General features: G+C 40.3%; 1 protein-coding gene and 1 long non-coding RNA gene across 2 annotated transcripts in view; one reads left to right on the top strand and one right to left on the bottom strand.

Moving 5' to 3' along the window:
• Nucleotides 1-337: 337 nt before the first annotated feature.
• Nucleotides 338-24,955, top strand: part of LOC136945813 (receptor tyrosine-protein kinase erbB-3-like) — a 66,579-nt gene continuing 41,961 nt past the window's right edge. Inside the window, exons 1-13 of the mRNA XM_067239882.1 lie at nucleotides 338-564; nucleotides 2,439-2,593; nucleotides 3,837-4,023; nucleotides 4,916-5,041; nucleotides 5,179-5,241; nucleotides 5,444-5,562; nucleotides 8,171-8,312; nucleotides 8,407-8,520; nucleotides 8,646-8,763; nucleotides 8,846-8,919; nucleotides 9,011-9,101; nucleotides 9,620-9,822; nucleotides 10,148-10,280. Coding sequence (XP_067095983.1) covers nucleotides 486-564; nucleotides 2,439-2,593; nucleotides 3,837-4,023; nucleotides 4,916-5,041; nucleotides 5,179-5,241; nucleotides 5,444-5,562; nucleotides 8,171-8,312; nucleotides 8,407-8,520; nucleotides 8,646-8,763; nucleotides 8,846-8,919; nucleotides 9,011-9,101; nucleotides 9,620-9,822; nucleotides 10,148-10,280 — 1,604 coding nt within the window. The 5' untranslated portion in view covers nucleotides 338-485. The remainder of the gene's footprint in view (nucleotides 565-2,438; nucleotides 2,594-3,836; nucleotides 4,024-4,915; nucleotides 5,042-5,178; nucleotides 5,242-5,443; nucleotides 5,563-8,170; nucleotides 8,313-8,406; nucleotides 8,521-8,645; nucleotides 8,764-8,845; nucleotides 8,920-9,010; nucleotides 9,102-9,619; nucleotides 9,823-10,147; nucleotides 10,281-24,955) is intronic.
• On the bottom strand, nucleotides 15,461-16,049 carry LOC136945826 (uncharacterized). Its single transcript, XR_010876862.1, has 3 exons — nucleotides 15,868-16,049; nucleotides 15,680-15,757; nucleotides 15,461-15,518 (listed from the first exon to the last, which is right to left on the bottom strand). It is a non-coding gene; the product is annotated as an uncharacterized lncRNA (long non-coding RNA).

Genomic DNA, 24,955 nt, shown 5'->3' with positions numbered 1-24,955 from the left:
TGATTTATTTAGACTGGAGTCATGGCAATTGTTTATTTTCCACTGATGAATTATTGTCCACAGACGGATTTTCTGAAAGACATGCAGGCTATATTGAAAATTTGAAAATATTCAGCTGGTCAATGAGCAGTTTGTCTGGATCACCACTAGGGAGAGGGTGCTGAGTTTCAAAATTGTCTTAAATGTATTCAGTCAATGTTTCCAAACTCGGAATAGACGCGACTCTCTAGCTGCCGTTGCCTTTCTTTCTAGATGTCTTTTATTTTTTCCAAAATGTGTACGTTTCATTTTCGTTACAACATAGGCTAGTCAGTCTAATAGTAATTTCTTTTTTTGATAATCCGGGTGTGGATATTGAGGTACTGCAATCAGACTGGATACATATTTATCTATTTTGAAGTCACAGTTGAATAATTTTAAGATCATACTGTGGGATTATAAAAACTGGACATGTTCACTTCTGTTTGACCGATTTCGACTTTAGCATGCACTGTTGGCAGGTGTCCGTGTTGTGCGCTGCGTTTTTATCGTGTGTGCATCCCACGTCGGCTCAAACGCACGAAGGTAGGTGGATACATTTACATTAACTTAAATAAATAATATACCGAAAAGGACGTATTAATCAAGTAGGCTATATGTGTTTATTTAAAAGACATGCAAAAGCTAACTTGAGAAAAACTGTCTTTAATCAATTCCCAGAAATGAATTTGCTTTCTTGTTTCCTGGTTACACCTAAAGGAGTGTCTGAATCTTTGTTACCCTTCCAATGACTTTACTCTGAGTCATATTGGGCTGGTCTGTACTATAAAAGTCACTGGTGGGGTCTTCACAACAGGTCCAAAATCACACTGAAAATAAATAAATTATAGTTGACAATATTTGACTTTATATTCGACAGCCGAATGTGCATTTTTTAACAAATGAAACTCAAGGGACACAAGACTGGTTTGGTTGTTAACTTAAAAACATGGACTGTTGCATATCTCATTAATCTTGGTCTTGGCAGTTTGGGTGACTGATCCCGCAATGATTAACTAAGCTCCTTCTTTCCCATCAACAGAAAGCAGCTCTGTTCTTGTACAAGGGAACTTTGCTACCCATATAATACACTGTAATAGGGCTCTCTGATTGCAGTAATATTTCAGCCATTGAGACACCGGTGGCAATGAACCACACAACTTATATTTGGTGCAGAAACACAGGGGGCTTGGAAGGCGGCAATATGGCCCCCCAGTTGTAAAACGTCACTTGGGATCCTATTGAAAGTGCAATCAAGTGATTTTCTGATTGTTATTGACTGTGAGAACCTCACAGTTTGTGCTGGCAGCTAAAATATCCAGTGTTATGTTTACAGAGGGTCAAAAATGGACAGAATCAATGTACGCTCCTAGATTAACTGCTTTTGTTTGGTCCTTTTACTACTTCCACTCCTCTCCAATGCCAATATTTGCTTGGGAGAAGTGTAAGTAGTAAATGGGTGCACTGCATGGGTTGGCCATGCCTTATGTGCATATAACGTTTTTTACTTTTAAAGGCATCATCCATACCAGCATACAACACTATTATTGAGTCTTGCTTGCTTGCACAAGCAACTGATTAGAGAAACTATGAAGTGCATATGTGACAATAATCTGCCCCCATTCTATGTACTTTGTGGCACCAACAACTAAAACATTTTTTGATGTTTAGATGAGATTTGTCTCAGTAATTTGTCTCCTAAATGAATAAATAAATAAAACTGCAGTTGCATTGGATGCCATATTCAATTTCATATCATGAATGAACAATTGCTGGTTAAAAATGGCTTAATGAGAGATGGTGTGCATATCTCCTTCCTGTCTCCCTATCTCCACTGCCTTCACCAGAATAGAGTTCTTACACATGGCCTTTTGTCTCCTTACTATGATCTCAGCATTGTCGGCCCCTCAAACACACACGCACAAACTGAAATACACACACAGAGGCTTCTACATACACATCGATACACTCAAGCTCGCTCATATAGTCTCACACACACTGACACACAAAAACACAGTCACAGGCACTGTCTGTCACTACATCACTCTTTCTAGTACACACAGTCCACATTTATGACTACACAACAACAGTGTATTTGTCTGAGAAGACTGTCCTTCCATTCTCAGCTCCATCAGCCTGAGGCTCAGGCAGCTATCCTCAGAAGGGTGACGGCCTTCCCAGCATCAAACACTGCAGAGCACCAGCTACAGACACAACATCAAAAAGTTTTAAGACACACTAATACAATATGCCCACAGCAACAAACAGATAGAAATACACACAAAAAACATTTACCACTAACAAATACTTTCATCCTTACCATCATGGCTGCAGATTGATTGAATTGCACCCCAAGGGATGAATTCTTTGGGGGGGAATATAACTTTTGTCTTGCTCTCTTTGGTTCCACCCTCTGCTAGTGGTGTGTTCTGGTACCCAGAACGGCCTGAGCTCCACAGGAACCCGCGAGAACCAGTACAAGCTGATCAGGGACAGATACACTGGATGTAAGATCATCATGGGAAATGTGGAGATCACTCTAATCGAGGAGGACTGGGACCTCTCTTTCCTTGGGGTAAGAAGGCACACCACTACCTTAAATAGCAAGACTTTTCCCCCACACCCCCACAGGAAAAATACATTTATTATATTTATTATTGAAACTTCAAGTCTTAGTATCCAGCTCAGTATGGTGGAATGGAGGGAGACTTCTAGATATTAGAAATGTTCCAAAGATGCTTAAACCTTTAACTGTCACTTTAGTCCAGGGTTCTCCAATCTTGGTCCTCGAGGGCCGCTGTCCTGCATGTTTTAGATGTTTCCCTGCTACAGCACACCTGATTCAAATGAATGGTCATTACCCGGCTTCCACAGAGCTTGATAACAACCCATTCATTTGAAACAGGAGTGCTGGAGCAGGGAAACATGCAGGACAGCGGCCCTCGAGCACCAGGATTGGAGAACCCTGCTTTTGTCACTCAATTATCCACAACTCCCAACTTTATCCTGTTAAGTCCAAATTTGCAGTTGATCATTTGTTTATAATATCTATTTTATTTGTACACGTGTTGCTTTTGGTCTGGCTTTTTACTTTCAGTACCTGCATGTGATGATTTACTGAATGTAATCACTGCCAGTTTACAATTATTTTCTTTCATCACCATCTGAGTATGTTGGCCAGCTCATTTTGATATAATGTCATCCTATAATGCACCCACACTAGTTCACTTTGCTCATGTGCTTAAAGATCCTGTAAAGGATGAAATTGAAAATGAGTTTTAAGTTCATTACACCACAGAAGAATGTGTTGTTTACTACCCATCCAAATTCAAATTCAAAAAACCCACCGACAAGTATGTTAAATTAGACTTTGAAATCGTCTTCTCTGCTTGAGACTGGGGGGGGCGTGTCGCCTGAAGGAGCTGAAGCTCCGCCCCCTCGAATTTATTGAATTTAGCAACAACAGCAACACTAGCTAAATCAATTGCAGATATCAGAACAGACCTACCTGCAGTCTCTGAGTGTTTTAAGTGTTAATTACTTTGTCTTTGCATCGTACCAGCTGAGTAACAGAATGCAACCGTCTGTGATCTGACGTAGATCGGTCGGGTTTTGGCTTCGCCTATACAAAACCTGAGCTGAAAACGGAAGAGAAACTGTTCAACGGTCTAACTCCACATTTCAGTGCGACAAAGTTTTCGCGCTTTGCACATGCTTTCAGGAACTCATTTCACACGTATATAATGTACTGAGAAGCAAATCATGGAATTTGCTTTACAGGATCTTTAACATGCTTTGTCACTCACATGTTCTTTCAGACCATCAGAGAGGTGACGGGCTACATCCTGATCGCCATGAACCACTTCCGCCGGTTGCCACTGGAGCATTTGCGTGTCATCAGGGGAAACACACTCTATGACAGCAGCTTTGCCCTCTCTGTCCTGTTAAACTACCCCAAGGAGGGTTCCAATGGCCTTGAACACCTAGGCCTCACACACTTGACCGGTGAGGAGAGAAGAAAGGGATGTGGAGGAGGGCAGATGTTGGAGGCATGGGTTGAGGGTTGGGAGTGAGAGAGGGGAGGAAGAAATAGATTACAGAGTGTGGAATAAAGAAGTGAGCCAGAGAAGAAAGGAAGTGAGGGTAAAATTGTGAGGGGGAGAAAGACAAAAGGAGAGAAAGAGAGAGAAAAACCTTTTTTATAATGGGTGGATGGAGAAGAAACAAAGGGGATGAAGTAAAAAAGTGTCTATAGGGACAACATTGTGAAGGATGAAAGAGCTTTGAAGAAATGATCAGTAAACAGAGATTGTATGAACAAATTGGTTTGTACTAAATAGTACAGTATATTTCAAGTGTTTATCTGCTACAGAAATCAGTGTAGTTTTTTTTCCATTGAGTTTTGTTTTCCATTGAAGCCATTACTTCAGAAGCCGTTATGTCAAGGAGTGTGTGGGGGACCACTGTAATCTCTCCTTGCTGCTACTCCACACCCTTAGTAGATGCAGACGTGTGTACTGTGGAGAAAGAGTATGGAGTAGATTGTTAAAGGGAGATTGATGATTATTCCATGACTAATTAATGTTCTGTGAAAGCCCTCCTGCCAGCACAGGTGATTTGATCTGTATTCAGATATGTTTGTGTGTGCGTGAGATCATGTTTGCTTGTTAGTTTCTGTTACACAACCTCCAGCATTCTCGAGAAGAGCAGGTTCCTCTAACATGTTTCAACAAGTTTATTTTTAATGCGTGCATGTAACTTGTGTAATGTCTTGGTGTGCAGTGTCTGGCTGCTAACAGATCATCACACAAACCCTCACACACACACATATTCGCCATCCAACTGTCTCTCTTACACCCCCACATACTCTTACACTCTTTCTCTTGTGTTTTCTCAGAAATTCTGGAGGGTGGTGTACAGATCATCAACAACAGGTTTCTTACTCATGGTCCATGGGTGAACTGGCATGATGTTGTCAGAAACGCCAGTGCCCCCATAGACATTCAAGACAATGGAGAAAAAGGTGGGCATGGAGGTATTCTGTATGTATATGGTGAATACTACTATGGGTTGCTGTCCAAATATTGAAGAGGATGGAGTTATGTTAGACGGTATAACTGCATACAATATTCTTTCTTTCTTTCATACACACATCTTCAGGATTATGTCACCCTTCCTGTACGGAGCATTGCTGGGGACCTGATGAAGACCAGTGCCAGACCTGTGAGTTTGCCCTCTTATTATGAGCCTGTTCTGACATGTTCTTTATCTCTCTCTCTTTCTCACTTACTCAAATATTCTGTCTCTGGAAATAGATTACATATTTTTCCTTCCACATTTTCTTTCATGGCTTTTGACTTTTAGTCTTACAGTTAACCTCTTTCTCTCTTCACCCTATGTGTGTGTGTTCATGTGTGTGTCACAGTGACAAAGACGGTGTGTGCCCCCCAGTGTAATGGTCGCTGCTTTGGGAGGAGCCCCAGGGACTGCTGTCACATAGAATGTGCAGGGGGCTGTACTGGACCCCAAAACATTGATTGCTTTGTGAGTCCCCCACTCCTCTCTGTCTCACTCTCCTTGTATCTCTACCCATCTTATATCTCTCTCCCTCTCTCTCTCTCACTCATGTTGGTGAACGTGTTCAGCTGGTAACTGATCAGAAGCCACTTCAATAACAACAATGTGCTTTATATGGCAAGATTGTTCACTCACATAGTACAATTAAAGCCAACTGCATAAAGTTGGAATTAATTAACCCTCGTGCTGCCTTCGGGTCACATGACCCAAAGGTTCATAACGAACCATCGTTGTGTTTACCCAATTTTACCCAATACAAAAACAAATTATTATTTTTTTCTTTTAACCTTCGCAATGTGGGGGTCTGAGACAGCCCATCGGTTAAAAGAAAATGCTTCACTTTGTTTTTGTATGCGGTAAAGTTGTCGCAATACGACGGTGGGTCACAATGACTGATGGGTCAGAACGACCCGAAGATAACACAAGGGTTAAGGGAATCAGTTTTGATAGAACACAACATAGTGAATGGACTTTGTCCAGTCCAATTGTTATATGCTGATATTTAGACTACACCAGCAGTGAGAGACAACATCCATTTGGTTAGCTACCTAGTTAGTTGGTTAGTATTTTTCGGAAATAAAGCCGCGGTTTATACCCCACGCGTCTAAAGGTAAATATTAGTTAATTCCCGGGCAATAGAAAATACATTACGCACTTACTTTCGTTTTCGAAGTGTGTTACCTAGGGTGACCAGACGTCCAGATTTCGGACCGCTGTTGCGTTTCCTCCTTTTAGCCCTTTTGTCCTGTCCTCCTTCCTGCCCACCGTCGCAATTTACCACTTGCGTGGGCTTTAGTGCCAAAAAGAAAGACTTCCTTCAAACCTACTTGGAGTTCAGAACTCCACTTTGCCACTAAGAGCTAGTGATGGGAAGTTCTGGTCATTTTACGGACTCGGTTCTTTGAATCTCGTTCATTAAAAGGAACAAATCTTTTTTCAAGTCATTCGTTCATTTCAACGGGGGCCGGGGGGGGGGGGGGGGGGGGGGGTTAAATACAAAGCATCATGACACTTTGTATGATTTGATTTATATATCACGCCACACAATTACACTGTACTGAACTGTAAGTAAGTTAAACGACTAAGTTGCAAAAATTAACAAAATAACAAAACCTGTAATCAAATGAAAGATTGATGTAACCTGTAATCAAAGAACAAATATCCTTCACGTCTTACTGCTAAACCTAGCAGTCACACGAAAGTGAATGACGAAAACAAATCCTTTCTGATCCGAAGACACAGTCGTGGTTTCTTAGGTTTCGGTTTTCTCTACCAGGGGTGAGCCTATGTCACGTGAAAAATAATCCAAAGACTCGTACCCGAACGAAGGAATCGTTCCCCTTCCGACCGTTTCTTTGGGTTAAAGATTCAATCCTCTGCCAACAGAGTTTTCGGGTTAAAGATTCGTTCCTCTGCCTTCCGTGAGTCCAGGTTAAAGATTTGTTCATCTGCCGACCGTGAATCCGGGTACGAGTCTTTGGATCGTTTTTCACGTGCATAGGCTCAGTACTGGTAGAGGAAGTCAAAAGGATTCGTTCATTTCCCGACCGTGTCTTCCTTTCCTCTACTAAACCTATGCAGGTCATGTGAAAAAGGATCCGATGACTCGTACCCAAAGGCTCAGTCGGGAAATGAACTAATAATTTCTGTTTCCTCGACTGGGCCTATGCAACTGTCCCGATGCGCGGCCATGAGAAAAAGGAACGAATCACTCTTTGAGAGGACTCGTTACTCCCGAGTCCTTGTAAGGATTCGTTCAAAATGAACGAATCGTTCATGAACGACACATCACTACTAAGAGCAGCACAGATTAATATCATGCCTTCTGTAAGCTCTGTCGCATTGATATAGACGTGAGTAGTAGGGAGAAAGGGGCTTTAGAGCGGCATGCCACTACAGAACGGCACACGGATAATGCTAGTTCTGCCGGGCACTCTTCCTTAACATCATTTTTGCTCCGAACACAACAACAGCGGAAGATAAAAAAATGATTTAATGCTGTGAAACATCACCATTCTTACAGGAGTTTAGACTGCAGTTTACTGTTGACTTACTAAAATGACTAATGTTATTGTCTCAATTTCATACTAATGGCCCCCATCCCCCCCAGTCAACAACTTTTTGGGATTGTCCTCCTTTTTGGACCCAAGTGTCCTCCTTTTCAGGGTCATGCTTCTAGTCACCCTATACACAACAAGTGTAAGATTGCCTATAGGCTTCTCGTGCATTGCTTGGTATCATTGTTCCTGTATCAAGTGCGGCATGTGCGCACTTGTCCAGTGCGCTTTATACTCAGATTTACAAACACAAAGCTCCAATTCTGGTGGGGTGCGGTTTATAGAAAATGTGTCTTATTTTCTGAAAAATACGGTAGTTGGCCATTATCTGGAGCTTATCAGCTTTCTGTACTGGTTAGAAATATGCTTACACTGTTGTTATGTTGGTCAGTATTGGGTCATAATGCGCTTGCCTGCTTTTTTATGCAAACATTTAAAGTGTAACTTCTTCATGCTTGTGACTTATTATGGCACTTGTGTGTGTGCTTGTGTGTGTTTGTATGTACTTACATGTGCAGGCTTGCCGTCATTTCAATGACACAGGGGCCTGTGTGCCACAGTGTCCCAAGACCCTGATCTACAATAAGAACTCCTACCAGATGGAGACTAACCCTGACGCCAAGTACCAGTATGGGTCCATCTGTGTATCCCGCTGCCCTCGTGAGTACCTGTGTTTGTGTATGTTAAAGTATTTTGCATTTATCCTACTGTGCTTGCAACATTGGTACATTTTTCTCTGCCTCCCACCCCCCAGCACACTTCGTGGTGGATGGTAGCTCATGTGTGAGTGGTTGTCCCCGTGAAAAAAAGGAGGTAGAGAGGAAAGGCCAGAGGCAGTGTGAGCCCTGTTCAGGACTTTGCCCCAAAGGTAACACACACACACATGAATGCCATAACCTAAGTGTAGTAGGTGTCAGTAGTGAATATATAAGAAACACCAAAATCCCACAAACTACCCAACAAACAAATCAAATCATTGGCTGTTCCTTGTAGCCTGTGAGGGTACAGGAGGGGAAAACAGAGAGACGGTTGACTCCAGTAACATTGACAGCTTCATTAACTGCACCAAAATCCAGGGCAGCCTGCACTTCCTGATCACAGGGATTCTTGGGTAAGTGAGTTTAAAGGTGAAGAGGAGCAGCAATGTTTTGGTCTGATCAGTGATGGAATTGAAACTGAGATATGTTTTCTAGAGATGAATTTAAAAAAATCCCACCTCTGGATCCAAAGAAACTAGAGGTCTTCAAGACTGTCACAGAAATAACAGGTAAAGCTTAATTAAAGAAAGATTTCATCATTTTGAATGTTATCTGTTTTATATTTGCCTGAATGTTCTTTGTCTGCTGTTTACCCACCAGACATCTTAAACATCCAGTCGTGGCCAAAGGAACTGAAAGATCTATCGGTCTTCTCCAATCTCACTACAATACAGGGGAGGTCCCTCTACAAGTAAGTCTGGTATGTGTAATCACGTGTGTGCACGCATTTATGTACTTGTGTTTGTGTGTGGATGGGTGAGAAGAGGGTCATCATATGATGTCCTCTGATCCCATTATGTCTTTGTTGTTAACCTGATGTCATAGAATACAACTCGCTTGTCCAGCTTCCTTGGTGTTTGCATAAACTAAACCCTGCTTTTGTGTCAACAGCTCATGTCAGGTCCCCTGTTTATGCATGTCATGGGTGTCTGTAATCTATTGCTTTCTCTCTCTGTCTCTTTTTCTATCGCTCCCTATCTCCCTCCTGTTCTCACCCTCCTGATGTCCCTGTGCAGCGTTAAGAGGTATGGCCTATGTGTGTGTAATCCTGTTCTAAGCATGACTGTATAGTGTAATTAACATAATCTCATTAACCTGTTAATAAATCACTGCTTTACTTGCTTGCATAATATATAGAAAGACAGGATCAACATTTCCATCTGCAGCATTTTTTGACACCAAGTTGTACATGTCTCCTCTCCTCCAAAGGCGTTTCTCTCTGATGGTAATGAAGGTTCCTACCCTCACCTCTCTGGGCTTGAGCTCTCTTAGGGAGATCAGTGACGGGAGTGTGTACCTCAGTCAGAACCCCAAGCTCTGCTATTACCACACCGTCAACTGGACTCGCCAGTTTGGCGACCGCAGCACCAAACTCAATGACATCAAACTTAACAGGCCTCCGAGAGAGTGTGGTAAGATCCTGGACCCAAAGGATTGACTGGGAGGGGATGATGGGAAATGTATTCAGGGATACAAAAGGGGACAACATGTATTATTGAGAATACCATGGTTTATTGACTCTCAACAAAAAAAAGGTCCTAATAATACATTTATAAACTTCTGGCGTCGGGCATGCTGGAGCAGCTTTATGTCCTTGTGAGGAGCAGCCCCATATGGGCACAAGGTGTGCCCAATCAGCATCTGCTAGAACAGAAAAAAGGCAAGCCGATAGGCCCATAGCAGTTAACATAAAACAAGTGTCCTTGTGTTGATGATGTGTGTTGATGTTGTTCACAGTGGAGGAGGGGCATGTGTGTGACCCATTGTGTTCCGAGGCAGGCTGCTGGGGACCAGGGCCGGACCAGTGTCTTTCCTGTAGGAACAATAGTCGCCATGGCACTTGTGTATCCAACTGCAACTTTTACACTGGGTAAGTGTGTGTGTGTGTGTGTTTGGGTTTGTAGTTGTATGCAGGGCCGGCCCGATTCTTAACCCTTGTGCTGCCTTCGGGTCACATGACCCAAAGGTTCATAACGAACCATCGTTGTGTTTACCCAATTTACCCAATACAAAAACAAATAAAAATAATTTTCTTTTAACCTTCGCAATGTGGGGGGTCTGAGATAGCCCAACGGTTAAAAGAAAATGCTTCACTTTTTTTTGCTTCGCTTTTGTATGCGGTAAAGTTGTCGCAATACGATGGTGGGTCACAATGAATGATGGGTCAGAATGACCCGAAGATAACACAAAGGTTAAGCAAACTAAGTACCTGCTTGGAGCCCCTGTGGCCACCAGGAGACCCAAAAGTGCTTGAAATGTTTTTGTGAAATGTTTTTGTGTCAATGGTAATCATTCATTACTAGCTAGTTACTACTAAAATGTAACAGTAGCTATATTAAACCAGTTAAAATGGACATTTCCCTAGCTAGCTAGTTAGCTTGCTATCATACACGTATATCTAGGTGGATTAAAGATGTCAATGCTATTTCGGGATGTTTAATCAATCAAACGTTAACTTTCCTAAAACAAGATATTCTGGCTATGCTATGTTGTAAACTAACGTTACAGAAGTAAACAACATAGCTTCCAGGTAGCGGGTTTAACAAACCGTGAACCTAACCCTGAACTCTTGAGTTGATCTACTTTAAAATGGGAAACATTGGGTTCCAGAAAAGCTGATTTGAATTTGTGAAGTCAACTCGGAGTACGTCAACTCTGAGTTAAGCGCGGGCTCGAGAACTATTAAAAGCCAACATCAATGGATCAACTAGGATCCACAATGGCACCTGGCGACAAAAAACGTTGTCCTACTTCACCACACTTCAGATCTAAGTTTTATTTTGTGTTTATGGTCAATCTAAGCACATATTCCGGAAAAAAGCAACACAGCTGTAGCGTATACAATTGGCACGGGAGACAATTGCTGCCGAGTCAATGCATACATTTGAATGCAATAGCCAGTCCATACATTGAACATTTAACCCCATTGTCCATGTAATATTACAGGAGAAAAAGAGGTGGACTTAATAATAATAAAAAAGCATGTTCAATGTTATATTAAATATAAAAACATACTACAAACAGGTAAGGCATATTTTGCTTAAGCCTATACGCTTGTCATGTCATATTTGACATGATACAAAGTAAATATCAATTGGTGCCTATTTCAACTTGTAGTACCAGTTACCCCCCAACAGAATGCTTTTCGTCACAGGATGATGATGATGATTAAGATGACGAAGAGACATTGCTGCCGCAGAAATGGATGCAGAGAATTATGTATGGTAGCTACTGGTAGTTCTCTCCCCATGTACTTTTATTTACAGGCTTGTGTGGAATTGTCAGTTACACTGACATGAGAATAATGAATATAAAAAACGATTTGCACATTCTGATCCTGTTGAACAGAGCATGTATGCTGTATAGAGTGAGATGTTCATTTAATGGCAGGTGAATTCTGCATGTGGAACTGTGAAATGTAATGTAATCTCATGTATTCCCAATTACAAAATGAGTTGTACAAACTGCACCTCATGAAGAAAGTGCCAAAAACTGACCAAAAGATGGTGTAGGGTAGAAGAATAAAGGCTAATCTTGAAAATGATTTACTGGAACACCAGTTACAGGAGGGTGCTTGGTCACAGGTGATGTTAATTCTAGGAACAATAGCCTATATGAATACTAATTGTTGAATTTGCTGAATATCTATTTTGACCAAGATATGGTATACTTAAGGCAGAAGAATAAAGGCTAATCTTGGGTAACACTTTATATTAAGGTACACATATTCACCCTTTACTAGTTGCTTATTAGCATGCATATTAGTAGCAACTTGACACTTTATTAGTCATTAGTTACCACTTATTAATGACATATTATGCATGACCATATTCTACAACTACTAGGCCATTAACTACAGGTTTTTCCTCACAAACCTCATAATTACTGGTTATTGATAGTAAGTAAGTACATTGTTATACATGAATTAAGATCTTAATATGCTTTGCTCAGTATGGGCTTTATAAGGCAATAGCACCACAAGAATAGTAATTTTACCTTAATAAGGCCTAATTGTGAATTGTATATTAAAATATAATAAACACAAAACTACAAGTGTTAATAGTGTCCTAATAGCTCTAAATTGAGTATTTATAACTAAGAATGTGTTCCCCATTCTAAAGTGAGGTCTTGCTCATTACTATTCAACTAGTAGTTTGAAACATATTAACCCATATAGGTTCCCTATTCTAAAGTGACCTCCTCTTCACACCTATTACATCTATTATAGCACACAACTAAGCCCCTAAGTGATGGTTTACACCTTTAAGATATTGAGGACTATTGAGATGCATATGTTCTAATCCCATTCTGTGATAGAAGAACAAAGTCAGTCCAAGTAGAAATATCTTCTTTATTAATCAACTACTTAAGTGATTGTTTAAACATCTCTTTTATAAAAATAAAACACATTCAGCTGACATCTCCTTGGTGTATAAAGGAGTATAAAGCTTAAAAGTATAAAGGTGTATAAAGCTTCAGAATCTCTTTCTCAGACAGTTATACAGGATATTTTTTCTTGATGTCATGCAAAAACATTCCAAGTGGTCCATTTCTGTGATGGTTTCCACGCCAGTAAGTCCGCTCAATTACATCTAAGCAGGGAAGTAGTGGGGGCTAAACGCACGTAAACGCCGTTTACGCACCTCCCGAAATCCGGAAATAGCGTTTATCTATGATGCTTACCGGCTGCAATTTAGCTGCACATTGTCCAACTAATGCTAGGTTTAATGACTGGTCGTCTAATTAAATATCCGAATACATATTTACATTAAAAAACTATTCAACTTACTACGACTCTTATCCATTAATTTATACTGTTAAGAGTGTGCTAACCGAATAATCTTTAAATGTTGCATTAAAGATACATCCCCATGGGTATTTTGAACTACTTACCAAAGGACTCGCCATTGAAATCATCAGCATTCTAGTTTTGTTCTTATTCGCTGACGTTCTTTGTGTGATAGACAGACGAAAATGTCCAATGATACTAGACACAGAAATGGCTATATTTGATTGGCTTAGATGGTTTTGGGAGCATTGTTCCCGCCTTCTTCTACGGAGACACAACTTTTTTTTACAAGTACACAAATCTTTTTCTTCTACGGAGACACAAAACTTTTTTTACAAGTAATCAAATCTTTTTCTTCTACGGAGACACACAACTTTTTTTTACAAGTACACAAATCTTTTTCTTCTACGGAGACACAACTTTTTTTTACAAGTACACAAATATTTTTTGCAAGTTCCAAATATTTTTGGCAAGTACACAAATCTTGCCTTCTTCTACGGAGACACAAAACTTTTTTTTGCAAGTACACAAATCATTTTTACAGAGCTCGCTCTCCTGGCACTAATTTCACGCCATATTTATCCACCTCTAAATTGCAGAAATTGCGTTTATCCACCTCTAAATAGCGTTTATGCGCGTTTACGCACATCTAAGTTCCCTGCGCCTCGTATTCTGCCGTTGGAATAATCCAAAATAAATTTGGTGTAATTTTAAAACACCAAAGACATTTCATATTGTTTAACATATAAACGCTGTAGTCTGAATCATTTCATCTGCGCTGTAGGGTCTGTGACCCTCCAATCAATGCGTTGCGGCTGCGGCAGCGACACCAATCAGGATCCACGAAGTATGTACACACACGTTGTGGATTAGTTTATCTGTTCGGAACGGATTAATTAGCCATGGATATCATGCGATTTTTGAAGAGACCATCGAGTGCTGCCACTCCCACAGATGCCCGCAAAAGGCCTCAAGTAGAGTGATCAATTCACGTTTGTAAACGTTGTTTTGGTTTGCACAACATCGCATTAAGACAGGGACAATCAGAATCAGAATTCGGTTTGTTCGCCATGTATGTTATACAAACACGGAATTTACTGTGGCAGGGAGATGCAAAACACTAAACATATACAGATCTTAAATTAAGTAAAAGTACAAAAGTTTAACTATTTCTAAGAACTAAACAATCTAAGAATTAAACATCTCCCCAGCTAACACAGTTACAGCCAACACAGTTACGCTGCCCTTACGTTGCCGCAACATCACTCGATGACCAAACATACGTTGCCGCAACGTCTTTGGCGACGTTGCGGGACCGTGCATCTGTGGGACGCCAGAACGTAACCGCAACGTAATCTTGTGAATTTGCCAGTCCGTAACCGCGACGTCGTGGCAACGTTATTTTCCGACGTTGCCAGTCTGTAACCGCGACCTACTAGCAACGTCATTTTCCGACGTTGCCAGTCTGTAACTGCAACGTTAACTAAGTAACCTATATTTCTCAATTCTACTGCTTATATTGGGCGGTTCATATGCAGACCTCATTTGCCCAAAATGCTACTTGTTCTTGTATAATAGGCTACATGGTAGCCAACTTTAGGAGGACTATGTTTGTGTGATGTGTAGCCTAACTCCAGCTAATCATAAACAAGGCAGCATTTCCATGTAACATTGTTATTTTATTTCAAACAAAGTGCCAAACAGTGAATTAAAATCTTCTGCCAGTCCCTGCTACAGGTCCTGTTTGTTGGCCCTGACAATGAAGCACAAAATAAGTTAGTGTTCTATCAACATAATTGCACGTATAAAAAGCCACTATACAAGTCATAAAAAATCACATCTAAAATAATATACATCATCCAAAAAATATGTGATTTTTGTCACATAGCCATGCGAAAGGTTGGATATGGAAGCTGCAATCATGATTCATTCACCTGGCTTGTTTTGAATGGGCTGCCGGGGCGTGTTTGAGTGTCTCCTCTATGAGGAACTCCACAGCTTTCTCTCTCAGTCCCATCTTCCACTTCATCACAGCGTCTGGAATTAGAAGTCATGAACTTATTGTCAGCACCAATGTGAACGTTGAACGCTGCGTGTAAGCCATAGTTCATGGCATCTCCAAACACTTACCACTCTCTTTCGCAACTCCAGCACCTTAAGGCGCTCCTCAAGTTCTTGGAGTTCAGCCTGTGTTTGGGCCACCTGTAGGTCCATCACTGGCACCTCGTCAGTGTGTCTGCCCTGTAGTCGCCTGAATAGGAGCCTCTCGCTGGTTCTCCTCCAATGTCTCCATCTTCCGGAGCATAACCTGTAATGTGTCTGTCATTAAAGACAAGTAAAACAAGTTTACAAGAGTTAGCATGATTGGCATACACTGCGGTTCTTCTAGATTAGCTGTAACATTAATGTAAATAACAAATGTTACCTTTAATGGTTGTATACAAAGCATATATTTTTTTGAGTCTTATATTTGCACTTGCCTGGCTGCCAGCTGTTTTCCTGGGCCCCCAATTGGTTCACCTCCCCCAGACCAGAGTTGACATCTAGGGGTATGGAATCTGGTGATGCAAAAGTTTTAAGTCTTGCTTTTGCTTCAAAACATAGCCTTTAGGTTGCCATGGCTCATACAATTATTGTCACTGTTTTAAACAGTCATTCATTACTTTACCATCATTTCCCAGGGACACAGTGCTAGGCCGTGTGACGGTGGTAGGATAATCTGTACAGAAATGAAAATAGAATGTAGTTTATGTACATAGTTATAGCATATTGATATTAAAGGAGTAGCATTGCACATATGTGATCGTTCGAAAGCAGGGCCCCACATCGTAGCGTCGCACATGTGTGATTCTGAACATTCCAACCGACTGTTTTCCGATGTCATATAGTTTCCAAAAACTATATGACAAACGCTATAGTATGGCTTCAAAAGTTACAATTAGTAGGCTAACAAGTAACACTAGCAGGTAGTAGTATTGCTACGAGTATTATGCTAGGTTGCTAGGTAACGGAAGCTAATTAAAGCTACCTAGCTGCCGTTTTGGAAAAATAACCGGTGGAAGCATCGGAAATATTTAGAACTCACGCATCTAAAGGTTAAAACGAATACATTTATCCAAAAACAGATTTCATGTACAAATTGGTAAAGTTAGTGACATGATACTTTTATAGACGCCATTGCTGTGCATGCCATGACCGACTGTGATTAAAACGTGATCAGCCACGCTAGCTCCACACAGTCTTTGAAAATTCCGGGCTAAATAAACTATTTTGGGACAAGGTTTTTTAACAGTTCTGAACGTTTATTTTCACTGATTCTTTTGTGGGTGATTTGTGAGACGCTAAACTTTGATAACATGTAGGCCTATGCATTTTCAGTATTTCAACATAACTTTCTGGAGGGTTTAACCTCTACTGTACTGTAGCTAGCGAAATCCTAACGTAAACAATGTGAATCTGATAGCACATAAACAGGCTAAACGGCTTGACGACCCTGTAAATAAATAAATAATAAAATTAACAGTTTACCCACCTCTATTTTTACCACTACACCACTGCATCTAAGTGATCTTTTAACATTTTGTGTGCGGTTCCCTCTTCACGGAGAAATGCTCTGAAAGTTTCAATCATTTGGATAGTTTTTGAAGATATTACTCAAAATCAAATACTACAAAAAGGAACAACCTGAGAGGACTGAAGCCAAGGAGAACAGAAGTATTTTGGGCTGCCCTCCAAGACCACAGGCAAGCAAGCTAAAGCTTGTTCCCTGTAGAACTATGGCTTGTAATGACTGCAAACAACTTACTCAGAGGATAGCCAAACTGGAGCTAAGAGTCAGAACCCTCTTAGATATCAGAGAGACCGAAGGCTTTATAGATTCCATGCTACCTAGCCCGGAGGCTAAGCTACCTGCCAATGAGCCACCCTTGGAACCAGCTTTCTCTCCACCGGCCGTTGGACCGTATGAGTCATGGCCTGCTCTCGGCGCTAAACCAAAGAGGCCTAGCGCCGCTTCTACCTTCATCGGAGATGGGACTGTCACCAAGGATAAACAGCAAAAAAAGCAAGGCAGAAACTCTTCCCGCATCACCTCTCCTCCTGTCACACTCAGAAACAGTTTCGAACCACTGGGAACTTTCTCTCCCTTGTGTGTGGAATCCAAGGCGAAGAGGCACAGGAGTGCTAGCCACGCAGCTAACAAACATGAAGGGCCCAGATCGCCGACACACCATGATGGTAGCTACTACACACATGCAAATCCAACACATCATCGTCTGCTGCGACCGGGAGTCACCCATTTCACTCCAAGCCCCTCTCGGACCACTCGGGGCGCTGTTCGACCCCCTATCAAGCCTAATCAGACAACAATATCACAGGATTATCAAGGTCCAAGGTATGCTAAGACTACCCACAGCCCATCAACACACAGAGGAGCTAACACTGCTAGCACTATAGAATCTACTGCTAGCACTAACGCAGTGGCTAACCTTGGTCTAGCACAAGGTCCTATCATTGCTAACCCAAATAAGATAAGAACTGGCCCCGCAGCTACTGATAAGGCAAACGTTAGAAATGCAAACACAACACCACATATGGCCACTATCTTGATTGGAGATGCCATGATAAACTGTACATGATAACATGTTAAACTGGCAAAGACAGAAAATATTTGTCTTAGCAACACATCTGTCGAGGAACTGTCGTCAGAGGTACAAACAATCCTCAACAATAAACCAAACAGCCCTAAGATTATCATCCACACTGGCTCTTTTGATATCCTACACAAGAAAACTGGCACTGAGATACTTAAAACACATTTCACCCAGCTACTGAACACACGCAACAGATATCAAGATGTATTCATCAGTGGACCGATTGTATGCTTTCGCAGAGGAAAAGAAGCCTTCAGTCGACTACTATCTTTCAACACATGGTTGGCATCTGTCTGTCTGACATACAAACTGAGATTTATCGATAATTTCAATGTGTTCTGGAACTGTGCAGACGGTTTTCAAGCTGACGGACTCCACCCAAACCGTAGAGGATCTCGACTACTAACAGCAAACATCAATCACGTGCTCCTGACCACAAATCAAGCTTCCATCCCTGTTGTGTCTAAGCTGACTGACGCACCCCAAACAACCTCCCATGGAACAGAACATTCAAACAGCCTCCTGCAAGGACATGGGCCCTGCACAGATCTGCACCCCCCGGATGAATTCCCTTGTGATGGAACAGCTCAGTGACATAGACCTTCCCAAAGAAAAGCTACGCTAGGACAGCCACCATGCTATTTCATTAAACATACCGGTCATCATCACAAACAGAAAATGGCATGGTAAAATGCATGGTTACAAACCTGAAACTAGTGTTAGAAGTCACAGAACTATCCATATTCTTCCAACAGATTTATCTACCCCTGTTTTATCTGTTAATAGCCCACAGATGAAACTGGCCCTTCTAAATGTTAGATCACTAAATAACAAAACATTTCTAGTTAATGATCTGGTCAAAGAAAACAACTTAGACTGCATCTGTCTAACAGAAACCTGGCTAAACAATGACACAGCAACAGCAACTTTGATAGAAGCGTGTCTGCCCGATTACAGCTTTCACCAAGTTTCTAGGAAATCAAAAAAAGGTGGAGGAGTCGCAGCTATTTTCTCCTCTAAACTGTTGTTCAAAATCACTGAGCTAGGTGAATTCACATCATATGAATATCTTGCTATAGAGCTCAAAACCGAATCAATACTTTTTGTTATTATATATCGGCCACCCAAGCACTCGCCAATATTCATACAAGAATTCTCTGAACTATTATCACTATGTGTCACTAGATATGACAAAGTAGTTTTAAACGGAGATTTAAATATCCAAGTAAATAAAAAAGCAGACCCAAGAACTATTGAGCTATTAAATCTCCTCGACAGTTTCAATCTAACTCAACACATAACAGACCCAACACACCGGCACGGAAACAAACGAGATCTAGTGATAACTGGACTAAATATCAATAATATTTCAATAACTGATCTACCCCTTTCAGACCATCATTATATACTTTTTAATGTGGAAATTATAACAAAAAACAAAAAAGAATTCTTAGTCCATAGAAGATATTAAGATGATACAGCTGTGATGACATTTTCTGAACAATTTGCTCTATATGAGCCGACTAATCATGATTGCTCTCTGAATGAAATGGCAGAGAACCTCAATGATGCATTATTATCTGTGTTAGACTCTGTTGCGCCACTGAAAACCAAAAAGAAGTACACAAGCAGAACCTCCCCATGGCTGAGAAATCAAATGTTAGTGAAACGAAAAGAAAATGCCATGCAGCAGAGAGAAATGGAGGAAAACAAAGATCACTATCCACTACAATATCTACAAAGATACACTAACCACCTATAACAAAACCATCCGTCTAGCAAGGAGAGAATATTTCTACATTCAACATTATTACAGAAAATGCCAGAAATTCCAGAGCTCTTTTCTCCACCATTGACCAGCTGCTAAACACTGTCCCTGCTCCACCTCCATCCTCAGCAGTTAAATGTGAAGAGCTTGCTTTGTTCTTCAAGAACAAAATAACTTTGATCAGAGCTAGTATTATTAATAGTGGGGTGGAAACTGACATCAGTAGATTCTGCAACATAACCATGAGCACATTTACCTGTATCACACTTAGTGAACTTTCCAAAATTGTCAACGAATCTAACTCCACAACCTCAGATATTGATCCTATACCCACAACATTCTTTAAGCGAGTGTTTGATAGTGTCTCAGGTCCGGTGCTAGAGATTATAAACACATCCCTTAGAACTGGTGTCTTCCCAGATGCCTTCAAAACAGCTGTTGTAAAGCCCCTATTAAAGAAACCCAAATTGGATAACAGTCTACTTGCAAATTACAGACCAATATCAAACCTTCCATTTATTATTAAAGTACTGGAAAAGATAGTTTTAGTCCAATTAAATTATTTTCTTGAAGAAAATAACATCCTGGAAGTCTCGCAGTCAGGTTTCAGGAAATATCACAGTACTGAAACTGCTCTCACCAAAATAATTAGCGACCTCAGACTAAACTCTGATGCAAATAAAGTCTCTATCCTTATCCTGTTAGATCTCAGTGCAGCATTTGATAAAATTGATCACGACATCCTAATCAATAGACTGGAAAAGCTTATTGGGTTCACGGATAGTGTATTGAACTGGATGAAATCATATATCACAGGAAGGAAGTTTTATGTTAGTTTAGGTGACCATAGGTCCAAGAAACATGAGAACTGCTACGGGGTTGCTCAAGGAAGCTGCTTAGGTCCATTACTTTTTTCTCTTTATATGTTACCACTCGGCAACATAATCAGAGATAATAACATAGATTTCCATAGCTATGCGGATGACACACAACTATATATATCCACTGAACCCAATGATGCAACGGCCATCAATTCCATTACCAACTGCCTGTTGGTAATAAACAAATGGATGAATGATAACTGATGATAAGTCCTACTATGTGGCCCCAAATCCAAAAGAGAGATGCTTATTAACCCTCGTGCTGCCTTCGGGTCACATGACCCAAAGGTTCATAACGAACCATCATTGTGTTTACCAAATTTTACCCAATACAAAAACAAATAAAAATAATTTTCTTTTAACCATTCCAATGTGGGGGGTCTGAGACAGCCCGACAGTTAAAAGAAAATGCTTCACTTTGTTTTTGTATGAGGTAAATTTTTTTGCAATACGACGGTGGGTCACAATGACTGATGGGTCAGAATGACCCGAAGATAACACAAGGGTTAAGAATCTTGGAGGCTTAACCCCCTGTCTTAAACCAGAGGTGACGAGTCTCGGTGTAATCCTGGACTCAGATTTGAATTTCAACTCTCACATTAATAAAGTGACCAAAACAGCTTTCTTTCACCTGAGGAATATAGCAAAGTTACAACCATTCATAAACCAAAATGATGCAGAGAAGTTAATTCATGCTTTTATATCCAGCCGGCTGGACTACTGTAACGCACTTTTCGCTGGTCTTCCCAAGAAAACCACTGAAAGACTACAGCTAGATTATTAACCAAAACTAAAAGGAGAGAACACATTAGTCCTGTCCTAGCTACTTTACACTGGCTCCCTGTTACCTTCAGAATTGACTTTAAGGTCCTTTTCCTCACATACAAAGCTCTACACGGACAAGGACCTAGCTACATTGCTAACTCTTTTATAAACTACACACCAGCTAGAACACTGCGATCATCAAATGCAGGCCTATTAGAGGTCACCAAAAGCAGTCATAAGAAGATTGGTGATTCGGCCTTTGTCAATTATGCCCCAAAACTATGGAACAAATTACCCATAAATATTAGGGAAGCAAACACTCTAGACATTTTTAAAAGACAGCTTAAAACCTACCTTTTTACCGAAGCATTTAAGTAATTTTATCTCAAAAGGGTTTTCCTACTTTTATTAGTTATATTATTGTAGAATCTTGGTTTAGTAAATTTGGGTCATTATTTGACTTGCTATTTTTACTTTGTCTAGGTCAGAGTTGGCGAACTCTGATAGCGTACAAGAACTCTGGTCGCGTGAAGTATTTAAACAAATATGTAAAACAATTTGTATTCTTGATCTGAGGCAAAGGATCCGTTAACAGAGAATACGGCCCATACTCTTGACCTGGGGAAAGGATCTGTTAACAGAGTGTATGGTTTTATATATACAGACCAGGGGTGAACCAAATGTATATGTTACTTTTAAGATGCATGTTTAAAGTTGTTTTCTCTCTTGAACAGAGATCTTATTGGGATTTTTATTTTTGTTTGAATTGTTTATCACTTGTATTATTGTTTTTATTGATTTTATGTAAAGCACCTTGAGCTACAATTCTTGTATGAAATGTGCTATATAAATAAAGTCTTACTTACTTACTAAAGTCTTACTTTTTGTCCAGATAGTTGACTTGCAAACACCCCAAAGTCTCTCCAGGTTTAGTGTATGTGCAGCTGTAACGGGGTCAACAAAATATTCTTGATGGTTGACAGTCAGGTTGCAGAGGTGTCAAAAGTATTCACATTCATTACTCAAGTAGAAGTATAGATACTAGGGTTTAAAAATACTTCTGTAGAAGTATCAATTCAATCTTTTTACTCAAGTAAAAGTATAAAAGTACTGGTTTCAAAACTACTTACAGTATAAAAGTAAAAGAAGTAAGGGGAAAAAATGCCATTAAGGACAAAAGCTTAGGCACAGGGGTCTATAATGCACGACCCCACCTCCCTCCAAAAAAACATTTTTCCAAAGGCCATTATGACTTGTTATATTGAAATGTTAATGTTGAAAAATGTGGGCTGCACCTGTTTATTAGCCTGGCTCTGCCCTCCTACGTACTTCCGTTAAATTTGGATTTTGCTTCTGTACCAGGTCTGGCCATTCGGTACGTAAGTCCGCTTTTTCAGGTTGATTTTCTACCGGCGAATCAGCGAACAGAGGGAGTGGCTGAGAACGATGACATTGATGTTGTGCGCTAGTTTGTGTTTCCGTAATGGCGACGGAGAAAGATGTGAGCGAAGCCATTCAGTCCGTTGTGGCAACACTGCCGAATATCTATCAACTAAAGCCAGAGCTAGAACAAGTTTTGCTGAGTTTTGTTGGTGGCCATGATGTTGTGGCCCTCCTCCCCACGGGGTTCGGGAACAGTTTGATTTTCTAGCTACGGCAGCTAGCTCTGTTACAGTAGTGGTGAAGGAATTGGCTAAGGCGAACGCTACCGATTGGTTATGGCAGATCAGAGTGGCTCTGGGCAGATCCAATAGTTTTAAAGTTCAACAGAGTACCCTCCTACAAGGAAGTCATCGCTTGTCAATGGAGCGAGGCCATACTCTCTGTACAAATGAAATGTACGAGAGTCTGGTTAGGACCAGGCTACCTGTTTATGCCCATTGAAAATGAACGCATTTTAGTACAATGCAAATACATTAAAGAACCATATGTGTAGCCTACTACTAAGCATTAACATGTGTTTCATGGAGCGCAAGATATGATGACTAGTTGCATATAAGTATTGTAATGCTGCAAAAAGTCCAACTTCAGAGGCATGTTATCAGTAGCCTTTATTCAAATTAGACGGCGAGTTTGTGAAAGCCATTAGCTCGTGGTAGCCTACTTGGGTGCGTAGAGCTTGCAGCGCATTCTAAAGGAGTTGTTTTTGCATCCAAACATGTCGAAACATTCTTCCAGGTACGGCCAGGGATGTAGAAGGGTTGGCTAATCTTCCTAGCTACCAACCTCCTTGCTGGTGCTTGGTTCGGACATTTTGCTTGAGTCTCTGCCACTGACATCTTCGTAGGCTACATACGTCTGCTATTTCCTTGCTGGAGTTTGACGTGATTGTGTGTCATGTGCAGGTGATGGATCACGTATAAACCAATAGGGTGTCGGAATGGTATATACTTCTCATCCAACCACAATCAAATTCACTCTATCTAACTTTAGAATAGGGAACCTATATGGGTTAATATGTTTCAAATTACTAGTTAAATAGTAATGAGCAAGACCTCACTTTAGAATGGGAAACACATTCTTAGTTATAAATACTTAATTTAGAGCTATTAGGACACTTAACACTTGTAGTTTTGTGTTTATTATATTTGAATATACAATTCACAATTAGGCATTATTAAGGTATAATTACTATTCTTGTGCTACATTGCCTTATAAAGCTCATACTGAGCAAAGCATATTAAGATCTTAATTCATGTATAACAATGTCCTTACTATCAATAACCAGTAATTATGAGGTTAGTGAGGAAAAACCTGTAGTTAATGGCCTAGTAGTTGTAGAATATGGTCATGCATAATGTCATTAATAAGTGGTAACTAATGACTAATAAAGTGTCAAGTTGCTACTAATATGCATGCTAATAAGCAACTAGTAAAGGGTGAATATGTGTACCTTAATATAAAGTGTTACCTAATCTTGAAAAATATTTACTGGAACACCAGTTACAGGAGGGTGCATGGTCACAGGTGATGTTAATTGTAGGAACAATAGCCGTTAATTCCCATTGTTGGATTTCTATTTGTAGGCAGTTAAGAAGACCAAATACAATTTCAATTATTTGTCTTTATTTCAGTGCCAAAAAGCATTTGGTCGGTTCTGAGTGCACGTCCACGGTGTGTTACATTAGCGATCTAAGGGCTGAGAATGTTGCTAAAATAAATTACAGATTGTGACTGGAAACAGTAACGTTAACTTAGGTAGGCTATTCATCAGGGAATTAAAGCACATCAAATCGCAGTCTTAAAATTCTCTCGCTGCGTATAACTAAGCTAATTAAATTGTCTGAGATCGGTCGGCTGAACCAGGAAAGGATATCCCATGTCTGCCAAAGCTATTTATGGAAGCAAATCGTGACCAAAATTAAAATGCATTTGCAGAAATGCTTTTTCATTTTAAGAATGTGGCTCCATTATTTGACTCATAAATGAAATTAGTAATCAATCATCCTATTTGCATTTTAATTTTCTTATTCAAGAGTGCTCAATCTTTCACTTAATTAAAATGAAAAAGAAATAGACATTTGAGATTTAATTTTCAAAATATGCCCCAGCAAATAGATACCAAAATTCAATTTGAAATGTAAAATTTGAAAATTAAAATGCATTTGCAGAAATGCTTTTTCATTTTAAGAATGTGGCTGCATTATTGGACTCATAAATAAAATTAGTTATCAATCATTTTATTTGCAT

The sequence above is a fragment of the Osmerus mordax genome, chromosome 7 (genome assembly GCF_038355195.1).
Source record: "Osmerus mordax isolate fOsmMor3 chromosome 7, fOsmMor3.pri, whole genome shotgun sequence".
Lineage (NCBI taxonomy): Eukaryota > Metazoa > Chordata > Actinopteri > Osmeriformes > Osmeridae > Osmerus > Osmerus mordax.
This window is presented reverse-complemented; position numbering and strand designations above follow the sequence as displayed.